At 34.9% G+C, this 26,556-nt stretch overlaps 1 protein-coding gene across 2 annotated transcripts in view; it reads left to right on the top strand.

Moving 5' to 3' along the window:
- The window catches only part of LOC140165968 (uncharacterized peptidase C1-like protein F26E4.3), a 44,957-nt gene extending 20,343 nt beyond the window's left edge, over positions 1 to 24,614 (top strand). For both annotated transcript variants that reach the window (XM_072189328.1, XM_072189327.1), the window contains exons 3-11: positions 1,893 to 1,959; positions 2,655 to 2,759; positions 10,243 to 10,357; positions 13,507 to 13,630; positions 21,910 to 22,060; positions 22,453 to 22,627; positions 23,243 to 23,288; positions 23,511 to 23,680; positions 24,177 to 24,614. In XM_072189328.1, the coding sequence (XP_072045429.1) occupies positions 1,893 to 1,959; positions 2,655 to 2,759; positions 10,243 to 10,357; positions 13,507 to 13,630; positions 21,910 to 22,060; positions 22,453 to 22,627; positions 23,243 to 23,288; positions 23,511 to 23,680; positions 24,177 to 24,362 (1,139 nt within the window). In that variant the 3' untranslated portion in view covers positions 24,363 to 24,614. The remainder of the gene's footprint in view (positions 1 to 1,892; positions 1,960 to 2,654; positions 2,760 to 10,242; positions 10,358 to 13,506; positions 13,631 to 21,909; positions 22,061 to 22,452; positions 22,628 to 23,242; positions 23,289 to 23,510; positions 23,681 to 24,176) is intronic.
- Positions 24,615 to 26,556: the final 1,942 nt, after the last annotated feature.

Here is a 26,556-nt window from a genome sequence, read left to right as displayed (position 1 = left end):
ATTTTACAAACCAACACATGAAATGTTTTTCTTGTGCTTTTTTAGTAGTTTTGAAGAATTTTGTTGCTTTGTTTATACGATCAATTTCATCAGCGTTATCTAAAAGGTTTATCTGACTATTGCACTTGCACTCGCGGGTAAACCTTTTAGATAACGCTGATGAAATTGATCGTGTAAACAAAGCAACAAAATTCTTCAAAACTACTAAAAAGCACACGAACTAAACATTTCATGTGTTGGTTTGTAAAATGGATACTTGAGAATGGAACGTGTAGTACAATGTAGTTGAATTTTTGCCAGAAAGGTAGACTACAGATGGCAATGTTTGGAAACATATTGAACTGTATGTACATCTGGGACACATATCATCCCAGGTGTATGGCGTATTTGTCAAAAATAAACTTATGTAAAATAAAGACAAATCTGCTGAACGTATAAAGCAAGAGTATAAAACCAGCCAGATTTGTTGATGTTTATCTAAACAACGGAAACATAATACAGACACAAAGAGGTGCGAGGAAATATGACATAATGCTGCATTGCTTTTACCAGGTGCTTTGTCATCTTAGGCCAAAAAAAAAAAAAAAAATCGCAAAAAAATAATATAAAACACTACTGGAGTAAACATTTACACATTACACAACAAATAAACAATATAAATATTCTTGAATTATTCTTTTGGCCTTATCATTCTTTTGGCCTTATCCATCTTACCGTTTCGTCTTCCTTCTCGTCCATTTTCTGCTCCACCTTTTCTGCTATCCACCTGAGCCCGGCCCCGTGGGGAGGGGATGGGGTTGGGGGATCATAGTGGAAAGCTGGGTACGGTCATATGAGGAGAGTGGTAACATTTTTAGGGTCTCATATTTAGCTATATTCGTCACACATGACAGTAAACTGGTTTAGAGAAGTGTGCGTTTTTTTCTTATTTTTTCGAAAATATGAAAAGTGCTTATTTCTCATTTAAAACTGTGTGAAAATATTTACCAATATTAGGCCTATATTAATTTGTGGGTTCCAAATCTTGTTTATTTTCATATTTTGTTCACATTTTCACATTTTGTTTTATCACATTCAAACCGGGCATTCAAATCAAAGAATATGAATACCAAGTCATGTCAGTTCAATTGACTCATCTTTACCAGTATTTCTACAAATGTTACATATTTTTTCCGGTTTACTACCTTTTATGTTCACCACGTTACGTATTGAATTTTGTTGACTAACATCCATGACATTGGTCCAGTTTGACTTCTCTGTCCATTAAAAGTAAAGTTTTATACTGGTCGATGATGGACGGGTATGTCCAAGGCATGTTGAGTGGGGGGGGGGGGGAGTAAAGAGGTCAAGTTCATGGGCAAGGATGGGGGATCTTCACGCCGGTTTGTTTTCATCTTCAACCTACGCAAAAAAATGTATCAACTTGAAGCAATCAAGTGGGTTTGTTTTCCTTAAAAAAAAAACCAACAGTAGTTTTTCTCATGATCATAAAGGAAAATTATGCTATATTACGGGTTTTGGAAAGCATTTGACAAGAAGGACCTAACTGGTACATTTGTACTTGATCATGATCATTAAGTTCTTACTTTGTAGCAGTCATGTTTGCATTCTTAAATGTTGCGCAGGATTTAGAAGAAAAAATCACTGCATTTCAAAAGCTAACCCTTAAGTTCAACAATCGATGACTTGGTTTAGAAATGTACAGAAAAAAGTAATATCTTGTTCGAATGTGCGCGCTTGTTCCAAATTTGGACAATTTGATTTTTACTTTTATTGCTACATTATTCATGTTATTGCTGTGGTAAATTTATGTAATGTACATATGGGTTTTTATAATATATTCATGAAGTAATAACTTTTATATTTTGCATATTTTTATTTCATATTCATAGGTACATGTTGTCATGGAAAAAGTGAATATCCTAGCGGTGATCAAATCAAAATTAATTGTAATTTATGGTAAGTATTTTGATTCAATGTACTTGTCAAATAAAACTGTAGCTGGATAAACATTTCAATGTGTTATGTTTAACATCAAAACAGGTTCATGCCGCAGGTTGTACGTAGCGATAAATTATAGGGATGGGGACGGAAAGAAGGGAGGAAGCAAGGAAGGAAAGAAGAAAGGAAGGGAGGAAATGTGGAAAGAAGATATAAAAATTAAGAAAGAAAGAAAGAAAGAAAGAAAGAAAGAAAGAAAGAAAGAAAGAAAGAAAGAAAGAAAGAAAGAAAGAAAGAAAGAAAGAAAGAAAGAAAGAAAGAAAGAAAGAAAGAAAGAAAGAAAGAAAGAAAGAAAGAAAGAAAGAAAGAAAGAAAGAAAGAAAGAAAGAAAGAAAGAAAAGAAGAAGAAGAAATTAAGGAAGGAATTTGCTGTAGAGCATCCTTTTCCCCCATCTGTGTAATTCAAATTCATGTTGGGCAGAACCATGTCAAAGTAATTCAACTATAACTCACTCAATGTCATGATATGAAATTGAGCATTTCGTAGAAGAAGTAAAAATGTATGGTTAACATGGTTAATGATTGTAAAAATTAATAGTAATTTTTAAAATGTCATTACATCGGTTTTATTGTATTTATGTTAGCTTAGATATTTTTCATAATGTGCACAAGATGTATTCTTAAGCTTCTACTCACCTTCCCCAATATTTCAGTACATGTAAGCAACAGTTGCCAGGCTTCTTCAGTTTTGAATGTGAAACTAACCCATGTCTGATAAGAGAAGATTTAGCAGATAAAATAAACACAGGAGACCACGGGTAAGTCACATTTTATTTTGAACATTTGTAAGAACCATTATATTAAAATATTAATGGATATCCAGAATTGGTATAAAACATATAGGGGGAAAATTTGTAACATTGACGAATACAGCCAATTCAAAAACAAGAACATCGATCTTCAAAGAACGACCTTCAATACCTTTACATTGTGGGTTTATGTATCCAGATGATGATCATATGACCATGATAACAACATGATAACACAATACAGTTCCGCACATTACATTATATTATATTACATTACTATACCTATACATTACAATACATTACATTACATTACATTACATTACATTACATTACATTACATTACATTACATTACATTACATTACATTATATTACATAACACTACAGTACATTACATAATTTTCACAAAACAGTATTACATGACATTTTTGCATTATATTGCATTACAGTGCAACGAATGTCGGTATGTTATTGCATAATTACAATACATGGCACTTTATTACACATTCAGTTTTAGTTTCTCTATTGTTCAGAACTCAAAAATCAAGAAATTAGAATGAATAATACAAGATAGCTGGCGAAACATACTATAGTAAAATATCTGAGTAGATTAACATTAATCTAGGTGAGCGGATCATGCGGTGCACTCGCACCTGTAAGATAAGTGTCTTTGAAAAGAGCGGTATCGTAGTCAATCTATCATTGCACACTTACAAGTGATAATGTGCATCCTTTAGTTATAGTGCGGGGCAATACATTCAAAATTAGTGTAAACCCATACGCTGGCGAAGTGATGTAATAATCGGATTAACTACGCCCGTACCGTAGCAATAGGTGAAAACAATTTTTGAATATACCTCGGTACCTCTGCATTGAACCATATCATGCTGATCACTCGCACATGTAAGATTAGTATCTTTGAAAAGACCGGTATTGTATTCAATCTATGATTGCAGACATACATAGGTGATGCGTGTAACCTGTTTGTAGTACAGCGCGATGTATTGTTTTCACCTATTGCTATGGTAGTTAATCCGATTATTACATAACTTCTCCAGCCTATTGCTATGGTAATTAATCCTGTTACGTCACTACTTCTACGGCGAATACCGATAACAACTTCAGTCGAGAGCTTATAGCTACGACAATGGAACTTAACCACGTGATCAAAACCAAAAGTAGGTACTTGAAAAGCCCTGGTGTCAACTCAGTACATTTCGCCACATAGAATTCTCGTCCGGTGGATTTTTATGAACTGATGAGGGAGGGAGGGTTTTTTATTTTCAATATCACCGCGGTCAATGTAAAATTAACACTGCGAGTTGTTTTAGTCTTTTCCAACAGTGCTTGAGGTAAAGGAGAAGGACACTTCTCTTTCTTTTTTCATATGTTAGATTCTGAAGGATAAATTCACAAAAAAGCTCCAAAATTATCCTCCTTATTCTTGATTTACCTGTATAAAGAGTTTCTAACCTAAAGCATAAAAACTTTTTTGAAAAAAAGCAAACAAATCTGATTTATACCAGAAACTGAGTCGGGAGAGGACAAGAACTAAAAGTATTAGTTTTATACAGCTTTACATTACATTACATTACATTACATTACCATTACATTACATTACATTACATTACATTACATTACATTACATTACATTACATTACATTACATTACATTACATTATGTTTCATTAATTATTATAAGAATACATATTCAACATAGCAAATACATTATAAAACATAAAGAAAAAACGAATAAATGAGAAAGGAAACAGGAGTAATAATAATGAGACAATTCATCAAGAATATTTTGACATACGCATCCACAGACACAGATTGTCAAATATACACATGATATTTTGTTATCCTATTGAATACAAAGCTGCAGTTAGTTGCTACAAGAAACATCAGAAGTATTGTAAAATTTTACTAAGCTGTATGTCATGACTGATACACAAGATTTTCTCGTAAGCCTTTCCCCATAAAAATATCACATTTGAGAGGTTAACTCAAAATTTATTTTTGCCAACTCAGCTATTTTAAGTCATCCAGGACATGCACCTACAATGTATGTTCATGGTGTAAGACATGGTAATTTTCCTTAACAAATCTCATTAAGCTCTTACATTACACTTCCACTACGGTCCGGCATTGGTATGAACTCCTGTCGTAAACCTACTCTGAGATATCTTGAATTCCTACCAATTGTAATTCACTTGCTGTTCGCAGCTAGATATCAACCTTTCTCATACTCTTTTTATATAACATCTAAAAATCTCTACTATTCTAGACCAGTAGACAGTGTCCCTAAAATACATCAGCACAGTTAAGGCAATAACAATGAAGACATACCTAAATGCAGCTACAGTTTTAGTTACTTTCAGATTCAGATACAGTTTTATTATGTTATAAGTAGGATTAGGATTGGAGTTATGGGCAAAAAGTATTTGAAATGTAAATTTGAATTGTCTTAGGTTGTACGAAAATAAATTTCAACAAAATTTAGAAACTAGAACATTGATCAACATGATCAACAATGTGACTTTATAACAGTTTCTGTTGTTAATTTCCATAATGTACTGCTTTATCAAACACGATTAAATGCGATCATTTACTTTTGCAAAGGAAAAGAGGCTCAAAGACATGTCATTATAAAATGTGCAATATTTGATTCATTTAATTGATGACAACTATCCAACCATGAACTAAAATAAGGACATTAAGAGTAAATGCATGTCAGACACGACTGATGAATTATGAGAGGGTAAAAATATGGCATTTGCAAATCTGTTTTTCGGGGATGCCCACATAAATTATTCGGTAAACCGTACCCAATATTGAATAAACAATAGGAGTTTGTAAGAGGAAATAATATGTGTTATAGTAATACGAAGATACTCCGATATCTCCATGAAAGTTGATCATGTGATCATGTCACATTCTGCTTGCCAAGGCAAATGAGCTCATTATATTGGCCTCAGAGAAGGGGTTGGAAAAGGTCGGGGAATTCTTGCGGTTTCTCAGCGTGAAATTGCCTCAATTTAGATGCACTTGAAGCGACCCTAGCACAGCTGATGAACCATTGGCAATATGTCATAGGTAGGGTTCTCATTTAGGCTGAAATATGGTCAGTGAATGGCAATCTTCTCGTTCTATTAAGCTTAAACATCAAATCATAGTTTGCACATTGGTTGGCAATCCAATCCGTTGTCAATGTCATTTGACCTTGACAATTTTATAAAACATTAATAATTGAATAAATCATAACATTGATTGAACAACTAAATAGATTTTGTTACACATCCAACCTCCTTCATCATTCATCAACCTCCCATATGATACAACCAAGCATTGACCGGATAAGTGAAAATTTGGATATGTGAATTATTTCTGCAATGATTGTCTGACAACTAAAATTTGGACAACAAAAGATTAATCAGTAACAACACTATAAGATTGTACTTTTTGAGTGCTTTATAAATATGTCCTTCTAAATGCTTCAGAGGATGAAAGTATGATGCAAAAAATTAAAACATATTTTCTATGAAGATCATCCATTCAGATAACAGAGAAATTCGTATAAAAGAGGGATTGGACTGGATTTTACATCAAGTTGAACATAAGTACACACTAACAAAGATTTGGAGGGCCAAAATGGTTTTTTACTCAACATTTACGAGCTACACGTTTTTAGAAAGATCGAGTTCAGATTACATAATTCTCTACTACAAACGAGATGAGGTATAGGTAAAGAGGTAAAGGTTTGTTTTGAATGAAATCGAAGACAACTGTCTGTAGATATTTAAATAAATGACATTAAATACTTTTACCATTATTTTATGGTGCGTTTTTAGTTTGAGCAAATTTAAACAAAATGTTTGCATATTTGCATTATCCTGAGATGCCGCACCATCATTTCGGTGTTAAAAGACCAAACGATATTATATTAAGAAAACTAAAGAAAAGGGAATATCATTATTGTAATGGGCACTTATAATTTGCAGGTTATACTTCGAATGTTACAATTCCTTGGTAATTTGTAAAACTTCAATCATAATACATCTTGCAGGTATACGCAGAGATTCATCAGTAGACGTACGATAAGACTGTTCCATCTAATTAGGTGATACAATTTACAGGACTGTGTTTGTAGCATGCAGTTGCTATGCGATCATATGTCATATAAACCCTGCAAGGGGCAGTGAGGTCCACTCAAGGGATATTATGATATACAAATCACAAGGCAGAAAAGGGGACAGTTTTAAATCAAAACTTCTAGTTTACAGCTTCGATTAGCATGTATTTACTCCATTTAGCTTGTAGATGATATTGGTGTCGATTTTGTAGATATTTTGATTATTCACTGACACTAAAATAAACATATGATACCTTTTCGGTTAAGATATCCAAAAAGTACATAAAATTACATATTACAATCCCAAAGGTAACAAACAATAAACCAAGAGGCTAAGTCTGGAGGAGTCAAAAGTACCGGGACACTCAAAAAGGTGTGATTCCTCCAACCCATTGGGACATGTACATAAAGTGAGGTACATACAACATATAAAAAACAAAAGAAATATACCCACAACAAAATAATATTAACAATTAATTGAAACCGAAAATTAATCTCGTCAAAATGAGGTTAGTGAAGTTAAAAATCCAAGACGGTTCTAGAATATTCCCTCACAACTTCTTGGTTTCAAGGTCATCGTAGTAAAAAACACTCGTCTACAGTAGACAAGATTATGCTGTTTTACGTGTAACTGCATGCGCTTATGCTACCAAAAATACTCAAATACTGTTGTAGCATATCGAATGAGTACAAATTCATATCGGATGCATTTGAACTTTTAACGCAGATGAATTGAAGTAAAGTAACGTGAGATTCGAAGGTCTTTTTTCTAAATTCAGATCTTATTTTAGTAGCAATATTTTTACAGATATATAACTTTCCTGCCTTTTACGTTTAGTCCACATTATGCACATTGACAGGTTACAGGTAATAAATGTAAGCTTACTGAGGCAATTGGTATGTTTATCATCTAACTTTGTCCAGTTATTCTCTATGGCAATATCACTTATGTAACCTGTTGCTATTTCCAGCAGTAGTTTATTTTTCTGTCAGTTGCCTGGTGTTCGTTGCCTTTAGTTTCCCAGTTATTTGAGAATATTGTATATTTTATAGTATTGGGTAACATGGACATGGCCTGGTGTCATGGAATATATGTGATTGTTTCAAACTGCCTCCAAGTTCATCGGAATTGATTGACTATTTATCGAAACTATAAAATACAAAATGATATCTAATGTGATTGCTGTGACGTAAGCTTGTGACATCGACACACTCCGTAACAAACCCCTTAATCCGTGCTTTTGCTACTTCGTCTCTCTGAAGGTAGTAGCTGGTAGTACTGTACATGTACTTGGTTATAATTGACGCTGACATGGCATTGCATGGCAAGCAAGATGACACAACCTTTTGGAGAGGCAAAGTTTATACATTAAACCAAATGAACCCACCTATATATTTTATAAACAAAACCTAGATTTCCCGGGTCGGTAAAAAGAGCTTGAAATATTTGGTCATCATCACTGCATGCAGCACAAGCCCACCTAGCTCTGTAAAAGCTTTGCAGCAAGCATGTTGGCCACATTTTAATGTGATTTTTGTCACGAACCGACACCTGCCATTGAAGAAATACCAGTGCAAGGAATGCCCTCCAGTTGCGACAACTAATTGAACTCAAGCCAGGTCTATACCCACACAATCATTACTTTATGGATCAAATTTTGTCTCTTGGACAATCGAAAGAAAAAAAGAGGCCACGAAAGAGAGTACTGTCCAAGAAAAGTTTTGTACCGACCCATACACAATATGATGTTTAAAGCAACTAGTATCAACTATTAGAATAAAGTGAATTTGAATAAATACATATATAAAATACATGCAAGCAAATGTAATAAAACAGCAAAATAAAATCGGAAATATCTAAAATATTTCTGTAGTGTACAATTCTAAATAAGAATATAAATATATATACTTAGATTTGATAAGAGGAAACGTTATTTTTTGTGTTCAATAATAATATTGTTGTGTTATTTTAAAAATAACATCATCAACACGAATACATAAATTTATGTGCTTACTATCGAGCGCTTTTAAAATATGCAAACATGAAGTGCCCCGTCAACAAAAGTGTAAAGGGGTTTGAGCAAATACATACTGCAGTTACTGTCCGTTTTCCTATACACAATACACAGTGCTCTCACCATTGTCGCGTGACCTCTACAAATGATGTATGTTAGGAGAATGGACACTTGCCTAGTTAACATCACTGCGTGAAAAATAACCAGCCAATATTTTATTTATTCTCCAAAACTTCTAGCAAATATATTTCTCTAACATGACCTAAAATTACAGCTAGGTTAGATGTTCAGAAATGGTCGCACTTTTGTAAAATATGAGTGAGGGCAAGGCATAGCTAGCCAACTCCCCGTGTTAATTGAATGGAGATTTGACCGAAAATATTGGTATCGGACCGCTCACTTCTGAAGGAGGCCACAAAAAAACGGTAAAAGCTACATTTAAATTATTCTAAATAGGTTCTAGAAAATAAAGTTTTGTAACATGTCCTAAATTTTTAGCTAATTTAGATGTTTGGAGAGGGTCGCACTTTTGTGTTTTAGGAAGGATATGTAAACGACAGATAACACCAAAAATATGAAGAAATTATTTCCAAACCGTGTTAAGTCTGCAAACCACCATGTTTCTCATTTTCGATACAACAGTAAGCAAATATGCTAACTAACGAGTTTGTACGGTTCTTCGTCCGATACTACAGGGTGTCTAAAACCGATTAGTACCCATCTATGTGACAGTTTCTATGTTATTTTACAGACTTAAGGTGGTACTACACCCCTTGATAAATTGGTGACTATGTTTGCATTTTTCTCAACAAAAAACACACACTGGTAACAAGAGTTATGTATAATTATTATAGGGGCAAGGAATCCGGTTACTACACTGGCATATCAGTGACTAAAGACAAGTGGTACGTTATTTATGATAAGAAAAGAAGTACCGCTATGTACCTCATTTCTTAACATATATAATGAACCACTTGTCTTGAATCACTGAAATTTAACTGAAGTAATTGGATTCCTTGCCCCTATAATATACGTAACTTTTGTTACCAGTGTGTAGTTATTTTTTGAGAATGCAAAATTAGTCACAAAATTGATCAGGGGTGTAGTACCACCTTAGGTATGCTCAGCATAATTCCGATTTTACTGAATTTGCATTTAATACGCTGGATCCAGTTTTGCAATATGAAATTGAACTCAAATTTGTGTCCTGATATTCCACTATTATTATCAATCATTTAAAGACAGCCTTAATTTAAAGTCTGTAGTTCGAAAGTAACCAAAATGAAAATATAACTAGGATAGTAAATTGCACTAATATATTTTTGGTTTAATCTTTTCACATTACCAGATGGACGGCAGGTAATTATAGTAAGTTCTGGGGCAAGAGATTGGACGAGGGCGTCAAACACAGGCTAGGAACTATGAAACCAAGGCCAGCAGTAGAGGCAATGAATGAAATACAGGTAGGAAGCATTTTGTACCCAACAAATCCAAAAGCATTATGAGGTATATCAGGGTTAATTAAGGCAGCTGTGTACTCTCAGACATGCATGTAGTAAAAGTGCAATAACTTTGTAATTATTCGCACAAGACATATAAAAGTATACATTTTTATGAAGGCAAGACATCAATAAATCTTAATATAAATACAGACTTGGGGTAAAAACAACAATTATGAAGAAAATCACAAAAAAGAGAGTTTTTTTGGCAATATTTGTTAGGTACATCATAACAAAAAAACACTCTTTCCAAAATATTTTATTTTGTTTTACGCTCAATCTTGAGGCTCCATTCCAAAAACGTTTTTTTTTTTTTTTGATATTGGCCTTATTTTTTGAGATATTGACCATATAAGGCATCAAATTGAACTTTTTAAAATTCACAAGCGCCTATTTGCACAAAATGATGCCTAAAATCGGAAATAGACCAAAATATAAAAAAATGAGAAAACAGTTTCTTGAGTCGATCGTGCTTTTTACGATGATCATATTTGCTTACCTATAGATGCTGTATTTATTGAGTTATCGTGTACCTAAATCGTTATTTTACCGAGAAAATGAACATTGAAATAATGGCCGTTGAAGTTTAAAGTGGTCACATTTTGCACTTTCATCGAATCTCACAGGAGAATGCGGCAGTTTTCGTTTTTGTACCTTATATTACGTGAACATCGGGTAAATCCACAGCCCCTTGAGAAGTTTGAGCGAAATCCATTCATAACTTGATATTTAAATCGAGGGAAAGAACTTAAAAAAACCCACATTTTATCAGATAAAACGGAGCCATTTGACCACTAGGTTTTTGTGAAATCAGTGCTTCCGTGGCGTTTCCATAAGATGCGCCGCGCATGCAGATAAGCGTTGCGTATGGGTAGCGTATTTGTGCGTTAACAAATTGCGCGATACGCAACGCGATGCGTTGTTGCGCGAGTGTATCCTGCTGGTACAACAAAGATTTTCTTTCCTTTTCAATTTCAAACACGAGTGGAATAGTGAAATAAAATCCTTAAAATATTGCAGTTGGAGTTTACAAATCTGGATTTTCATTCCTTGTATTTATAAAAACATAACAAAGTACAAACATATCAAAAAAACTCAATTTTGCGAAAGAAACAATGTCTAGAGTACACAGCCGCGTTAAGGAACTGTGCCTTGATAGATTAGCATGTTTGAGATTCTTGTAAAGTTCTACCAACGGATAACATCAATCTGCATGAGAAAATGCAAAATGAAAGATTAAATGATCAAATATTTGTTTGTCATGTAAATTATGAGAGTTTTAAAATCAGCTTTTTTTTTTAAACTGACAAGTTCAGTTGGAACGTTGAACAATCACTTACACGCGGCAACAGATAACACGACCTTTTAAATGAAGCACTACATACATGGCAGTATACCGTAAACATTCGATAGTTAGCATAATGTGCTTGCTATTGACCGCTTTTAAAACATGCCCCATCCACAAAAGTGTAAAGAGTTTTGAGCAAATCATCGATACACATACATAGTTATATACGAACAGGTAAACCTGCAAATTTGTGTCTCAACCCAATAGCTCAGTTGGTAATGCGCCGGACTTTGGTACAATTTCATGTTTTCAAAAGCGCTTGATAGTAAGCACAGTATGCTAACTATCGAGTTTTTACGGTACTTGAACAAAGTAGTATGAATGGGCGTCAATCCTTTTCAGCCACATTTTGGCAGGCCCAATGGCCCCCTCACCACATTTCAAGACGAATTGACGCCTATGGGTATATATACACACACCCAGAGGATTGGAGATCAATGCATGTAGGAACCATCTACGAAACCTTTTACATGAAAAGCCATCTTGATCCTCAAATGAATGGCTATTTTTGAGAAAACGTTATGAATAAATACATCCAGTTTAAAAAAAACCTCTTATAGTCTTCTTTTGTAACGTGTAAGTCTAATTTATTTTTCCGTTCCCTTCCTTTTTGGATTTGGTGGGCGGTCTTAAAGGTGCATAGCACCTGTTCGCTCCAGCCATTCACTGAACTTTTTTTTTAAATGTTCCTTTTATGATATTGTGTAAATTTTGATGTAACTTATGTGCAATATTATATTCCTGTAATTCTGTGCCAATAAATAAATAAATAAATAAATAAATAAATAAATAAATAAATAAATAAATAAATAAATAAATAAATAAATAAATAAATAAATAAATATATAAATATATAAATAAATAAACAAATTCAAAGTATAGACCTCTGAAAAGGCAACTGTTACTACTTTTAATTCCAAAGTTAGTCACCTGAAAAACAATACTTGTTAAATATATAAATATATAAATAAATAAATAAATAAATAAATAAATAAATAAATAAATAAATAAATAAATAAATAAATAAATAAATAAATAAAGTAAATCTATTGTGAGACACATTTGCAATATTTTCATCATAGATTTATTAGAGCCATATTCTTCATCCTGATGTGTCTATGTCAAAAAAATAACCTGCAGGTACAACTGAAATTCTGACGAGCCCCAACAAACCTATTCATCCCAATAATATCGAGTTCAGTTTGTATGTTTTATTCCTGATATGAGAAATAATTGATACACTCGTGGGCTTCAAATGGAAACTGTTATAATGTGATTTGTTCCGATAAGGCACGTTCGCCAAGCAAACAACCTTGCGCCATCGCTACCTGAAATCTAGACCTTCATAGATCCTATCTCACTCCAATAGGTTGAATATAGTGTTTTGCTAATGACATTGGTATTCAGTTATGTAAATGATAGTAACTATTATTAACTTTAATGACGATCGCGGAAATTGAAAGATAACAATTATTGTCAATTGGTCATTAACTTAAAGCCAAACTTCTAATAGAACAGTAATGAATATGCAAGGTTAAGTACTGTTAAGTCGCAGTTATTGCGTGTTATAAAGCTAAGTCTTTCTAAGGTCTTACTCAATCATGATTATTTTGTTTGATCCATTGTTCTGATATAATTGTACAGGGAATGACTGATCATTGACCACTGAAATTATTAATGCTAATGCCTCACGTTATCATTGAGAGTGTTTTGCCAATAATAAACAATATAATAACAATAGTAATTAAAATGCTTGCTTTGTTAGATGGATGATCCCGGTGTGGGTGAGCTACCCGAAAGTTTTGATGCACGTGAGCATTGGCCAGAACTGTTGGAACCAGTTATGGATCAGGGAGACTGTGCTAGTTCATGGGCCTTCTCAACAGCAGGTAAACAAACAAACTTACCCAAACAAACAAACAAACAATGATATAAAAGAGATGTTTAAAGACACTGATTGTGAACTGCAGAAAACAAAACTAGGACAAATTTCACATAAATTAATTATGAATCCGGGTACTTTTCTTTCTTTCGCTTTCAAATCAATGCAAAAAAATGCAATGTCATTTTAAAAGTTTACCATATTTGAATGTGTGTTTGTCTTTATGGTTTTGTAAATTAAACTTTCAAGTTCACAACTTTATGCACAAACCGATTAAAATAGCAAATATTATTCAGATATAATCATTGAAGTTTACATCGAGATAACATAGAAAGGCTGGCACTATAGTACATTAGGCAATAGCAATAAATAGCATGGTAAAGTTGGCTCGAGATTAGAGATTATTACGTTACTTTTAATCATATTTCTACATCGATCAAGGGAACTGGAGTAATTTTAGACCGATTTTGGACTTTCAAAAATTTTTGAACTTGGTTCCTTGGTCATTGTTAAAAACCTTGGAAAATTTAAGACCCAAAAAATTGCATTTTTAGACATTCGAGTTTAGAAATTAAACATTCGATATGTCGCAAAATTTCGAAATAAAAAACACTTTTCTACACTGACCGGTCACGTATCCTGCTGGAGTCATTTGACACCATTTTTAGACAATCGGCATCACTTTTAGATATTCGAAAAGTTTTGATCAAAAATCTCAATTTTAGACATTCGTTATTTCGCAGAATTTCGATCTAAAAACCACTTTTCGACTTTCGTGATTGCTCCATAAAAGTGGTTCGAAATTCGCCCAAATAACGAAGGTAAATTTTTTTTGGGGGGGGCCAAAATTTTTGAAACTAATTTTGAAAGTTAAACAACTGTCTCAAATTACTCCAGTACTTTAAAGATAATATTGATGTTTTGTGCAATGTCCTTACAGTCCTTGTTAACAAATCGTTCAGTAGTGGTGAGTTTCCACACGCACTGCGTGAGGCTGTAGTTTGTCCGGTCTTAAAAAAGCCTTCTCTTGACAAGAATGTCTTACAGAATTATCGTCCTGTCTCCAACTTAAGCTATTACTCCAAAATCATGGAGAAAATTGCTTCTGTTCAACTCCAAGAACACCTTCAGTCTCATGGTCTCCAGGAAGAGTTTCAGTCGGCGTACAGGGCTAGGCATAGTACCGAAACGGCACTGCTAAGGGTCAAAACAGACATATTGAAAGACATGGATTGCGGCAGAGCTGTGTTTGTAGTGCTTCTTGACCTCTCTGCCGCTTTCGACACGGTAGACCACGTCATCCTTCTAAACCGCTTGTCACGCACATTCAACATCACTGGTATGGCTCTTAACTGGATTAAAAGCTATCTACAGAGCAGAAACTTTCGCGTTTCAATAGGTGCTGTATCATCTGAAAAATATGATCTGAATTACGGACTACCACAAGGATCGGTCCTTGGACCACTCTTCTTTGTTCTTTACACCTACTGCATTGGACATATTATCAGAGAGTTTGGGATTTGCTATCACATTTATGCTGACGACGTGCAGCTGTACTTTTCCTTTGACCCAAAGATTGCTGGTGCTGCTGAACGTGCCTTATCCAGATTATCGTCTTGTATCAATGCTATTCGGCAATGGATGATGACGAATTTGTTGAAGCTCAATGACTCCAAAACGGAGTTTTTTGTAGCAGGTTCGTCTCATAATCTAAAGAAGTTACAGACTGTATCTATCAAAATTGGTAATATGGACATTAGACCTTCTTCGACCATTAAGAACCTTGGAGTTGTCTTCGATCAAACAATGTCCATGAATGCTCATGTGAAATCACTCACTAAATCAGTGAACTTTCATCTCAGAAACATGTACAGAATTCGGAGGTATATCACAACTGAAAGCTGTCACCATCTTGCTAGGTCTCTCATTTTGTCTAGACTTGACTATGCGAACTCACTTCTACTTGGCATTTCGGCAAAGGATAGGAAACAACTGCAGAGGCTTCAAAATAGAGCCGCCAAAGTTGTCTACAAATGCAATAGACTGGAACCATCTGCACCTTTGCTTAGAGACCTTCACTGGCTGCCAGTTGCCGAAAGGATCATCTTCAAAGTGCTGCTGCTAGTGTTCAAAGCTCTGCATGATGTAGCTCCGGCCTACTTGTCGGATCACCTCGTCCTCTACGTTCCTGGTAGAGATAACATGCGATCCAGCAATAACTATTTGCTTCATGTTCCGCGCACTTCACGATCCATGGGTGACAACGCCTTCTGTTCGGCTGGCCCACGCCACTGGAACGCACTTCCAGGTCATCTTCGTTTTGCACCTTCTGTCAACGTGTTTAAGAAGCACCTAAAACGCACCTCTTCCCACCTGTATAGGGATTTGTTTCTTAAATACGTTGACAGAAGGGGATTGCCTCATTTTCCCCAGGTTTCATGTTTATTTTGATTTTCTTGCCACACTCATTAGTTCTTTGGTTTTACTTAAATTTTTAATGTGTATTTTTCATGTGATTTTAATATGTATATCATGTATATTTCTTAATAATTATGTACTTTTTAAGATATAGTTTGATGTATATTCTTGTATCTGCATTTTAATGTTTTTATTGTAAAGCGCTTTGACAATTTTAATATAGCGCTCTATAAGTGTCGTTTAATAAAAGTACCCTTGATCTATGCAGAACTCGATGAAAAGCGTAATATTCAACATAGTAACGAATGTCTAATCTCTAATCTCGAGCTAACTTCACCGTGCTCAATAAATGTATTATACCAAGAATATCTTCGTAGGAACTGGTCCCTGTCACATATGTACTAAGCTACCTTGTTATAGCATCAAAACAAAAATGACCAACAAAGTGGACATTAAAAGGCACCGCTGTCCTCAGTAAGGCCATGGCCAATTATCCACGTCCAAAATAAACCTCTTGTAACAACATGATTCCATGTCTTCATGATAATATTTATACACTGACCTTCCTGAATTGCATGCTTCCTTATAACACCACAACCATCGGGTGGGTACCAATCAAGGTGCCCATTGGGTGTGCATGGTGCCCATCATTATAACAAGCCTCTGGGGGTGGCGCCTGCTACTTTTCGCGGTTGGTTTCAATGACTCCTGTGGTTGAGCTGTCCATGTTACATTCCAAGTAGTGACCTTATCCGACCATTCGGTTCACATCAGGAGGTATGTGTCTGAATGACCAAGAGGAATATGTTGTACATTTAGATCATTTCAGATTTATGTTTACAAAGTCTTTGAAGATGCGTAAAAAAAAGAATGAATTTGCGTAGAATAAAGAATGCATTTTGACTTTCTGAGGACGAAAAACAAACCCACGGCATTTTAACACTGTTAAGGTGGTACTATACACCCCTTGATAAATTTGTGACTATTTTTGCATTTTTCTCAAAAAATAATAACACACTGGTAACAAAAGTTATGTATATTATAGGAAGGAATCCAGCTACTACACTGGAATTTCAGTGATTCAAGACAAGTGGTTCATTATAAATGAGGTACATTCTAGCGGTACCTCTTTTCTTATCATATAACGTACCGCTTGTCTTGAGTTACTAAAATTCCAGTGTAGTAACTGGATTCCTTGACCCTATAATATACATAACTTTTGTTACCAGTGTGTTGTTATTTTTTGAGAAAAATTCAAAAATAGGAATCGAACAGAGACAACGGATATAAATTTGCAGTTCTGTAACTTCTGTTGGACTGTTGGAGGATACGTCAACTTTGCTAAAGATGACACCCCTTTCTCAACCAGCATTCCATAATGACAGTGGTTTTGGAATAGTGCCGAAAAAGAAAAACAACAGAAAGTGTGGGACTTCATGAAAGAATTGTTTTCACCATCGTTCAATATTTAAACACTACTGTTGTACTGCTAGATTTCAAATGGAGTAATCAGGTAATCCCATTTAAAATCCGAACTCCCTGCACAGCAAAAAATAAGGAGTAAAGTGCTACCGACTAAAGTATGTTGATTAAAAAATAGACCAATTATTTACTCATCAACGAGTAAAAGACGATATTTGACACAACTCTTTGCCAGAGTAAAAAATGGTCAATGGAAAGAAGTAAAATATTTTAATCGCCACATTGTATTTTACTCAAATCGCGTAGTAAATTCAACACGCGGAGTAAGTTTAATTCGACGACGTATTAAAATTCATGTCATCATGGCGTATAAAAGCGGAGCCGGGATGCGGAGGTGCAGTGTCTGCTGGTGGAATGGAGTTTGTCAGCAGTACAACCAATATTTGAAGGTACTAATTTCATTACTATTATTCATAACTTTATGTCCATATACCTGTTACACAATTTAGAAATCTTATTGTATAATTTGAACCGGATATAGACAGGTTTTTAAGTTAGTTAAGCTTATCAGTATGGGCATCGGCTCACCATGCTAGCTGTGTACTTGTATATTTGCGATCGTATATATTATGTACTAGTCTGAGCAACCTCGAAGTACATACGCTGATGTGGACCAGTCCCGGGGACCAGGGGTGTAGCAGCAAGTGGATAGGGTGGACAAAGTCCATGGGCCCCGAGCAAAAGCGAAAATGAAGTGGATAGGGATAGGGCTGATAAAGGAGATGTTTAGAAGGCCTCACACTACTCCTTGTCCATATGCCCCAAAGCTCTTGCTACGTCCCTGATCCTGATGTTGACTCGTGCCACGTAACTTTTTTGCAGTTATGTAGTAGGAGAGTGGAACCATTGCAAAATATCACTTGAAATATTTTTCCATAGGCAGTTTTCTTTTTCAGTGCATTTATAATATTTATCTATATTTTACTTACAGATCAGATGTGACTTCGGGATTTTTGTGCTACCCTACCTCTTTCCAGGAAAGGTGTTGAAGAAAAATGCACGAACGTCAGTCAACAGGTAAATTTCTATCAATAATGTTGCATTTAACTTGCCAATTTCTTTGTACATTTCAGAATACATGTAGTTCATTGAATGTGTAGTTCATGAAACCTCAAATGCCAAGGGGAAAACCCCATGTAGAACCTCTCATCCTCACCAGACAGGTGTTGGCTATCGTGAACTTTGAATAATCAAGCCCGAATCTTATAATTATCTTGTTTACCATTTCTGTAAATTCTTGTCTCCTAAAGTTTGTGTCCCCTTGAAAATAGCATTGCCCGCTATCACAGGAATAATAATATAATAATTATAATGATATTTTAAATATTTGCAAAATCGCATGAAAGTAGAAATGCCAATGCAATGGGTGATTACAATGTAAATTACATGTAAATATGTCATATTTGCTTTAATATTTCAAGAATTTCAGCAAGAGTTTTCATTTTTGGTTATATACCATCTGACAAATTATAGACAGTTTAAAAATAAGACATCCATAAATTTGGTTATTTATATTTTAAACCTTCCATCTACTTCATCACTTTCGAGTACCAAACAAATTTTGATTTATGGTTGATACAATGAAAAGGTGGTGGATTTTCTATTTTAAGGCAGCTTTATTTCACTTGAATAGTCCCAATCCATGAAATTAATGTCCTTTATTACATTTTCTTTTATTTTACATGTTTCAGGAAGGCACAGCTTTGGACTGGTTCCTCGCCAACTTTACTGGACGCACGCTGCCATTTATATACTTGTGAAGCAAGTTGAATCCAGAACAGTGTTTTATAATGGATAGGCAAGCTTTTTCAATGCGCAACAGTGATGAAAGTTGTAGAACTTGTGCACAAGATATACCAAATCCTTCACATACAATGACTTAGCATATCCTGTACATGTAAAGGCTGATCACTGCTATTTGGCAGTTCCTGGACACTATATCAGCTACCGTACTAAAGAACCTGGTAACATTAGACCATTCTTGAGTGTTAAAACATAATGAAGTGAAGACTTAATTTCTGTCCCTTTTAAAACACTCAGCATCTATAACATAAATTTTCAAATGACTTTTTCACATCAAAAGTTTTGGGAGAGGTGACCGGCTTCTATTTTATTCTATGTTTGCTCACATTGGGTAATGAGACAATAGACATGCTATATTGTGATTTATTTGATACCTATTTTGAAAATAAAACCAGGAAAATGCAGAATATTATATTTAATTTCTTATTCTTTTCATTCTTTTAGTTTAAAATACTGCTTTGTTCCAGCTGCAGATGGAGCCACAATACAACTCGAAAGTGTTTTTGCTCAATATTTGTTGAGTAAAATACGTTTCATGTTGCTCAAAATGTTGAGTAACACTTTACTCTTCATCATTTTGCAAATCTTTTCACTTAAGTTTTACTCAAATAATGAGTAATCGTTTTAATCAACACTTGCGTAAACCTTTACTCAAGGTTAAACGAGTAAATTTTTCCTTGTTTCAGAGCAAAAAAGGGAGCTACTCAATATTGAGTACAATTTAATCAACAAACGTTGAGCAAATATTACTCCATAGTCAATGAGTAAAATTTACTCTCATCTTTGAGTAAAAAAGGGAGCTAGTCGAATTTTGAGTAAATTTTGCTCAACAAAAGTTGAGCAAATATTACTCCAAGTGAAAGAGTAAATTTTAGTCTAATCTTTGAGTAAAAAGGGAACTACTCAATATTGAGTAAAGTTTAATCAACATGTGCTGAGTAAACAATTAATCAACCGAAGCTGAGTAAAATTACTCAAAATTCGACTAGCTCCTTTTTACTATCGTGATGAGTAATATTTTACTCAATATTGAGCTTTTATTTTTTGCTGTGTGTGTGGAAGATTAAGATCGTGGATTCCATAGAAGGTGTATGGATTCCAACTTGAATAGCTCATTTACCGATTCGTCAGCTATTTTGAAGATGGGCCATTCTAGCTGTGTCCAACGAACATTCCACTCGCATGAAAGACAGTGGTTTTGGGAAGGAGCCGAAAGGCAACAGGGGGACGTACTATTCTTAGACCGAAGCATTACTTCCAATGTTCTACAACTTATGTTCGGTATTACTTGATACCCTACAAATCCTAGTTTTCTCAATCAAATGTACCGATATGCAACCTAATTTGATTTATTTGTGTCCTACTGTGTATCCGTAATGCAGTTCTGGAATTCAAACACCTTTGCGTAGATCTTCAATTATTCAGTTTCCACTAGTCCACTTTTATCTTTATTCATTTACTTCAAAAGTAGAAACCCGAGAAATCTAGCTTTGTTGGATTTCTGCTGTTTCTACAGGTGAAGGTGAAAGGTTAGCTTGAATTCAGTTTGGAGGAATACAAAAAATGTACATCATGCAGGGCCAACTATTGAGTTTCAATGGATGATTCATATATAACATTGTAAACACTGCTTGATATCAATATTTTTCTGTTTATGTCTGGTCGTCGATTTCTCTAGTATTCTTAGATAATACACTCAATTTTCACATCACTGAATCTGAGACTGAATCATATTAACAAATGACAACATATTCGACAAAGTTAAAGGGCATTTCGTGATCCACAGCCTCATCCCCCACTTTTCTCAAAAAAAGTTGAGATTTTTATATCACTGGAAACCTCTGGCTACATAATGTTTATGTACAAAATATTTCTTGCAGATTAATTCGTTTAGCAAAGATATCGCGAAATTTGAATTTCGTTCTGGTGCACCAGAACGAAATTACAACGTATTGTCTATGGAGCAGTGTAATACACATAATCATGCATAACTCGCAAACGCAAAATCGGAATCAACTGAAATTTTGGGAATATGCTTTTTTTCGTGGATATGTACTGAAAAATGTCATAAAAAGAGGATGCTAGGATCACGAAATACTCCTTTAATAGCAATATCTCATTCTTGCTTTTCAATCCACTAAAAAGGGACATAAAAGTCTCTCAATTTCTGTTCCCAAAGCAAGGAGGTTATACTACAGTCAGTCTACTCTGAAGTACAAAGTACCGACGCGGACGCACACATTGTACCGAATTTGAAGGCACGCATACCTGCAGCAGAGACGCAGCACAGCGCACTGTTTACTCGCTGTATACGCGCGCGTTGTTACTTTGTACTTCAGAGTGAACAGACTGTAGTCCATCGTATCTTCAAAGTATAATAATTTTTCTTAGAATAGTATCCAGGTTGAATACAGGTGCAGCAGCCTGACAGGTTTGAGTTTATAAAAAGAGGATACATACGCTCGTACATTATTCTTGAATTTTAGTTTGGTTAGATTACTATATAGTAAAGCCAACAACATAGCACATTATATACCTGCATACTTTGATTATCATGTACTTCCTTCTTGTCTCTCTTCTCAGCGGTTGCATCTGATCGACTCTCAATTCAATCCAATGGAACAATGAAAGTTGACCTTTCACCCCAGCATCTGCTTTCCTGCAATGTCAAACGACAGCAAGGATGTCATGGGGGACATCTGGATAGAGCCTGGTGGTATCTCAGGAAGAAAGGGTATGGAAAAAGTACAATTGTTTTGAGGGACATTACCCATAAATACCAAAATATTATACTGGTTGATTAATAAAATACAATGCTGGTAAATGGCATGCCATATTAATGCAGATTGCTTGACTTCGTTTTATACGGAGGTACTTATAGTACTAGACATTCTGTACTTCATTCTGGTATTATTTCATGCGGCACCACTTCTAAGGCCTTGTCAAACTTAAAACCCAACATTACGAAAATGTTACCTTTTTGCTGCAATTTTATGCAAAATTTGTTGATTAATGGTAATACTGTCATTACCAGATTTATCTAATTTAATTATAATTCAAAATTTTGTCTCCGTCTCATTATCATTATTTTTTAAATCATTATTACTTTATTGTTATCATTTCCAGTATTGTTACCAACGATTGTTACCCATACAAAAGCGGCTTGACGGATGAGATGAAGATGGAGCGTGGTCAGTGTTACATACCGGGAGCCAGGTCTGAAGACAAGATGCATTGCCCAATGAAAGGAATGAAAAGTAGCCGATACCAGTCCACGCCACCATACAGGATTTCACCTAGTGTAAGTTTGTATAGGTTTTTTTTCGAAGAATTCCAGTTGAAATCCACACACACCCTTGGTAGACTGCTTTGCATTCCCTTTTTGATACACAATTCACACTAGCTAGTAGCTGAGCCAAAACTGTGATGCCATTCCATAAAACACAACACATTCCTAGTAACCACTCTGCCCAGAGAAAAACATGGTTTTCGGATGGGAGCAGTTTGTGTAACATGGTGTAAAGCGCCTTGTTGTTGTTGTTGTTGTTGTTGCTGTTGTTGTTCTCAATCAACATGTCCAGTGACATCACAAGAGGGATATTCGGTGCTGTTTTGTGCTTACCTGAAAAATAGCCACAGAATCCGGGTTTCTCCCTGACCTTGACTATAGACTCAACACCTTTACAAATTGCCATCTAATTCTGGGACAATGGAAAGAACTATGCCACAACTTTCAGCCATCCACTGAAACTCAGAATATTGGATCTGCCTATCCCATGACATCATAGCAAAATATATTGGGATAACCCTACTATTTCGTTTTAGGGTTGATCATTTTTCACAACGACGATATTCTTTTTTGATTATGCTGCTCAGGCTTTTATTTACCTTTATTTTCTTTCCTGTTGTTTTTCAGTCTGAAGAAATACAGATGGAGATCATGAAAAATGGACCTGTACAAGGTAAAGCAATAGTAGATCTCCTTTATCGCCATTCTGTTTTTACGAATTTACGAATAATAAGTTCTTGGTCATCATAAGTTCATAACTTCTGATTACATTAACTTGCACCATACAATTCTTTTAAATTGAAAAGCTGAACCAATACGTTTTGTGAAAAGGATATTTGAAAGTGTTCCCTTTTAATTTTGAGTTTAACCATGAAATGTTTTTGAATTTCAACAGCCGCGTTTAACGTAAGAGAAGATTTCTTCATGTACCAAGGAGGTGTTTACAAATACACAGACCTTACTAAGTATGAACCAGAACCATATAAGAGGAACGGTTGGCATTCTGTCAGGATAATCGGATGGGGTATTGATAAAAAAGATCCAGACAACCACAAAAGATACTGGGTAAGTTGCTTGGAATTGACCATTACCATAATACTAAACCGTAGTGGCTCTGAAAGGAGCTGGTCTTAACAAAAACCTAAATGCAGAAATTACCCTTTGCGACTCTAAACAGAAGTCTAACAGAGCAGTTCAATGACAGGATGAAAAAATATTGACAGAATGATGACCATAACAAGAGGTACATTTATGATGTGAATATCAAAATGATCATGGCACTGAAAGAGCTGTGTAAGATAGCATAAAAACACGTTAGGCAGTAATAACTTGTGGCCCTTGAACAAAACTGCCGAGAGGCTACATAGGAGTTTTGCTTTTAAACATATTCGGCTATATGTACTAGTATATTCGTATGTACGTCCTTAAAGTCTTCTAGGATTATTGCTTGTAAAGGCGGCAAATTATTTACTAGAGACTTAATTAATAAAAAAAAAAACCCTTGTTAAGTACCTTGCTTTAACAAAATAATTGTGATATATTTCTTTGTTTGATTTTGCAGCTTGCTGCCAACTCATGGGGTAAAGATTGGGGTGAAGATGGATTCTTCCGAGTAGAAAGAGGAAGTAACGAATGTGAGATTGAATCATTTGTTGTTGGTGCTTGGGGAAAAGTAGAAACAATGGAAATGATTGAAAAAACGAACGGAAAAAATGGACACAGCAATAAAAACGACCAGTATGCCTGATTCATAGAATATTTTTTGCTTAAATACATTGTTTATTATTAAAGAGACATGAAGAGATTGTCCTAATCTTCCTACTGATTATTTACTACCATACTTTTCATTGCATTTTTTCTGCAATGTATATGATGGTTCTTGTGATTTTTGAAACCAAAACGCCCGTATTATAGTTAGAAAAGATTCTCACTCAGGTTTTAAGTACAGTAGCCGCATAAACAAACTTGGAGCACAACATGATCAACTATTATAAATAGGTTAAACCAGAGAAGATGATAAAAGAGGAGGTCGCTCGCTGCCCACATCAAATAAATAATGTGTGCATCCGCCTATTGATGGAAACAATGATCTAATCCGATTGATCAACTAATACGATAAGTGGCCTTGCGAGTCACGACTGTCTAGCTCTAAACAGCGCATGCCCGGGTATCAATTTGTTACGTCATTTGACCGCGAAATATAATTCCTGTATTGTTTGGCATGACCGACTGCTAAGGTTGACCTGAGATCCCTGTGAAAAGACCCTCATTTTGGATCCAAATAGCAGTTTTGGACACGTTTGGACACAAAACGGGAGTATATGGAGAAACTGACACGAGTTTGAATTACTGATTACACTACTTTTAAGTTTCCGTAAACTGCCGCAAATATTCAAATGCTTATCATTTAAATTTCTTTTCCTTTGACCTTATATTAATTTTACTGGAAAATTAATAATGCTTGACTTTCCATAACTTAACAAAACTTTTGATTTTTTTAATGGGAGTTGCGATATATATAATGCTTTTTCACTCGTTTAAAAATCCTGGTCACCCTGGTTAGTATTATTTTTCTTTAAAGAAAAAAAGCATGATTTGACTGCGAAATTGGGAATTTAACGATGTACTTCCGTGTGTGGAATATTTTCTCCACTAAGAGAACTGCCGAATCAGTCGAGCGTGTGTCGGATGAACAGATTACCACAAAGGAAGTTTCAAGTGGTATTTTAAGTACCCAAAACAAAGAAAAGTGAATGGAGGTTAACTGTGGGTAATCGGATTATATATTCGAGCGATCTCCTCTTTTCTCATCTTCTCTGGTTAAACAAAGGCGGATATCCTTTTGTCACGTGTTCTAAGAAATCGCAAGGTGTACCTTTGGTATTATAATTATCATGTAGGTGTATATCGCGATTTATGTAAGAAAAGTAGCGGGCGTTACACTAAGATGTTGTAATCGGCATTCACACCATCGTCTGCCGATGTTTTGAGCTTCTCTCTGCACTCTCGTCATATAGTACTATTGAATTACCATAAAATAAAGTTATTTGAATCTCTTCATGTCTCTTTAAATTAAAGAAAAAACTACTTCCCAATTATTATTATTTGTGTATCATGTGTATAGTCACCAGGAAATGTTTGTGAAATTGTATTAATTTAATGTATGATATATATGTTTAAGGGCAATGGAAATGGATCATAAGATTCCAATAATTAGACATCTAAAACCAGCTCGCTTTAATATGCATGTAAAACTTCATATTGCTCTCTTTAGGCTGTAAGGTGTTGTGTTGGCTTCAAACATGCTTTGACAACATCTGACAGCAGGTATAAGACAGTTTTGTTTTTAGAAGGGAATAGAGGGGATTTTAATGTTGAGTTGGGTAGAGATAGATACTCCAAATCTTTTCAGAGAAAATTGCATTTTTTCTCTGAAATTAATGAAAATGTTGGCAAAAAATAATGCAGGCGGGCAATTGGAAACTTATGATTAATTTCCATTAGCCTAATGAGTGAAATGTCCTTTGCAATGTGCATAGTTGTTTTCCCTTTGTACCCTCTCAATATGAAAAAAAAAATACAAAAAAAAAATGTATATGCATATGGTACTTGTAACTTTTCAAAGACACTTGAAATAATTTTGCACTTTGTGGCATTATGCTCTTACAAACATCAAAATTTAAAGAGGAAGCCCCGCCAGAGCAGTTCTTCTGGGGTGAACCAAACCTGCCTGGTTATCAAAGCGACAAGGTTATCTCTGAATTTGCCAGGTGCTAATTGATGCAATAACATTAAAATATCAAGCACCTGTCAAATTTAGACATGACCTTGTCACTGATTAATTTGATAACCAGGCAGGTTTTGGTCACCCCAGAAAACTGCTCTGGGGGCTTCTTTAAGAAATTATGTAGTCAAATATTTTGATATTTTGTAGCAATATG

Source organism: Amphiura filiformis, chromosome 12, assembly GCF_039555335.1.
Source record: "Amphiura filiformis chromosome 12, Afil_fr2py, whole genome shotgun sequence".
Classification (NCBI taxonomy): domain Eukaryota; kingdom Metazoa; phylum Echinodermata; class Ophiuroidea; order Amphilepidida; family Amphiuridae; genus Amphiura; species Amphiura filiformis.
This window is presented reverse-complemented; position numbering and strand designations above follow the sequence as displayed.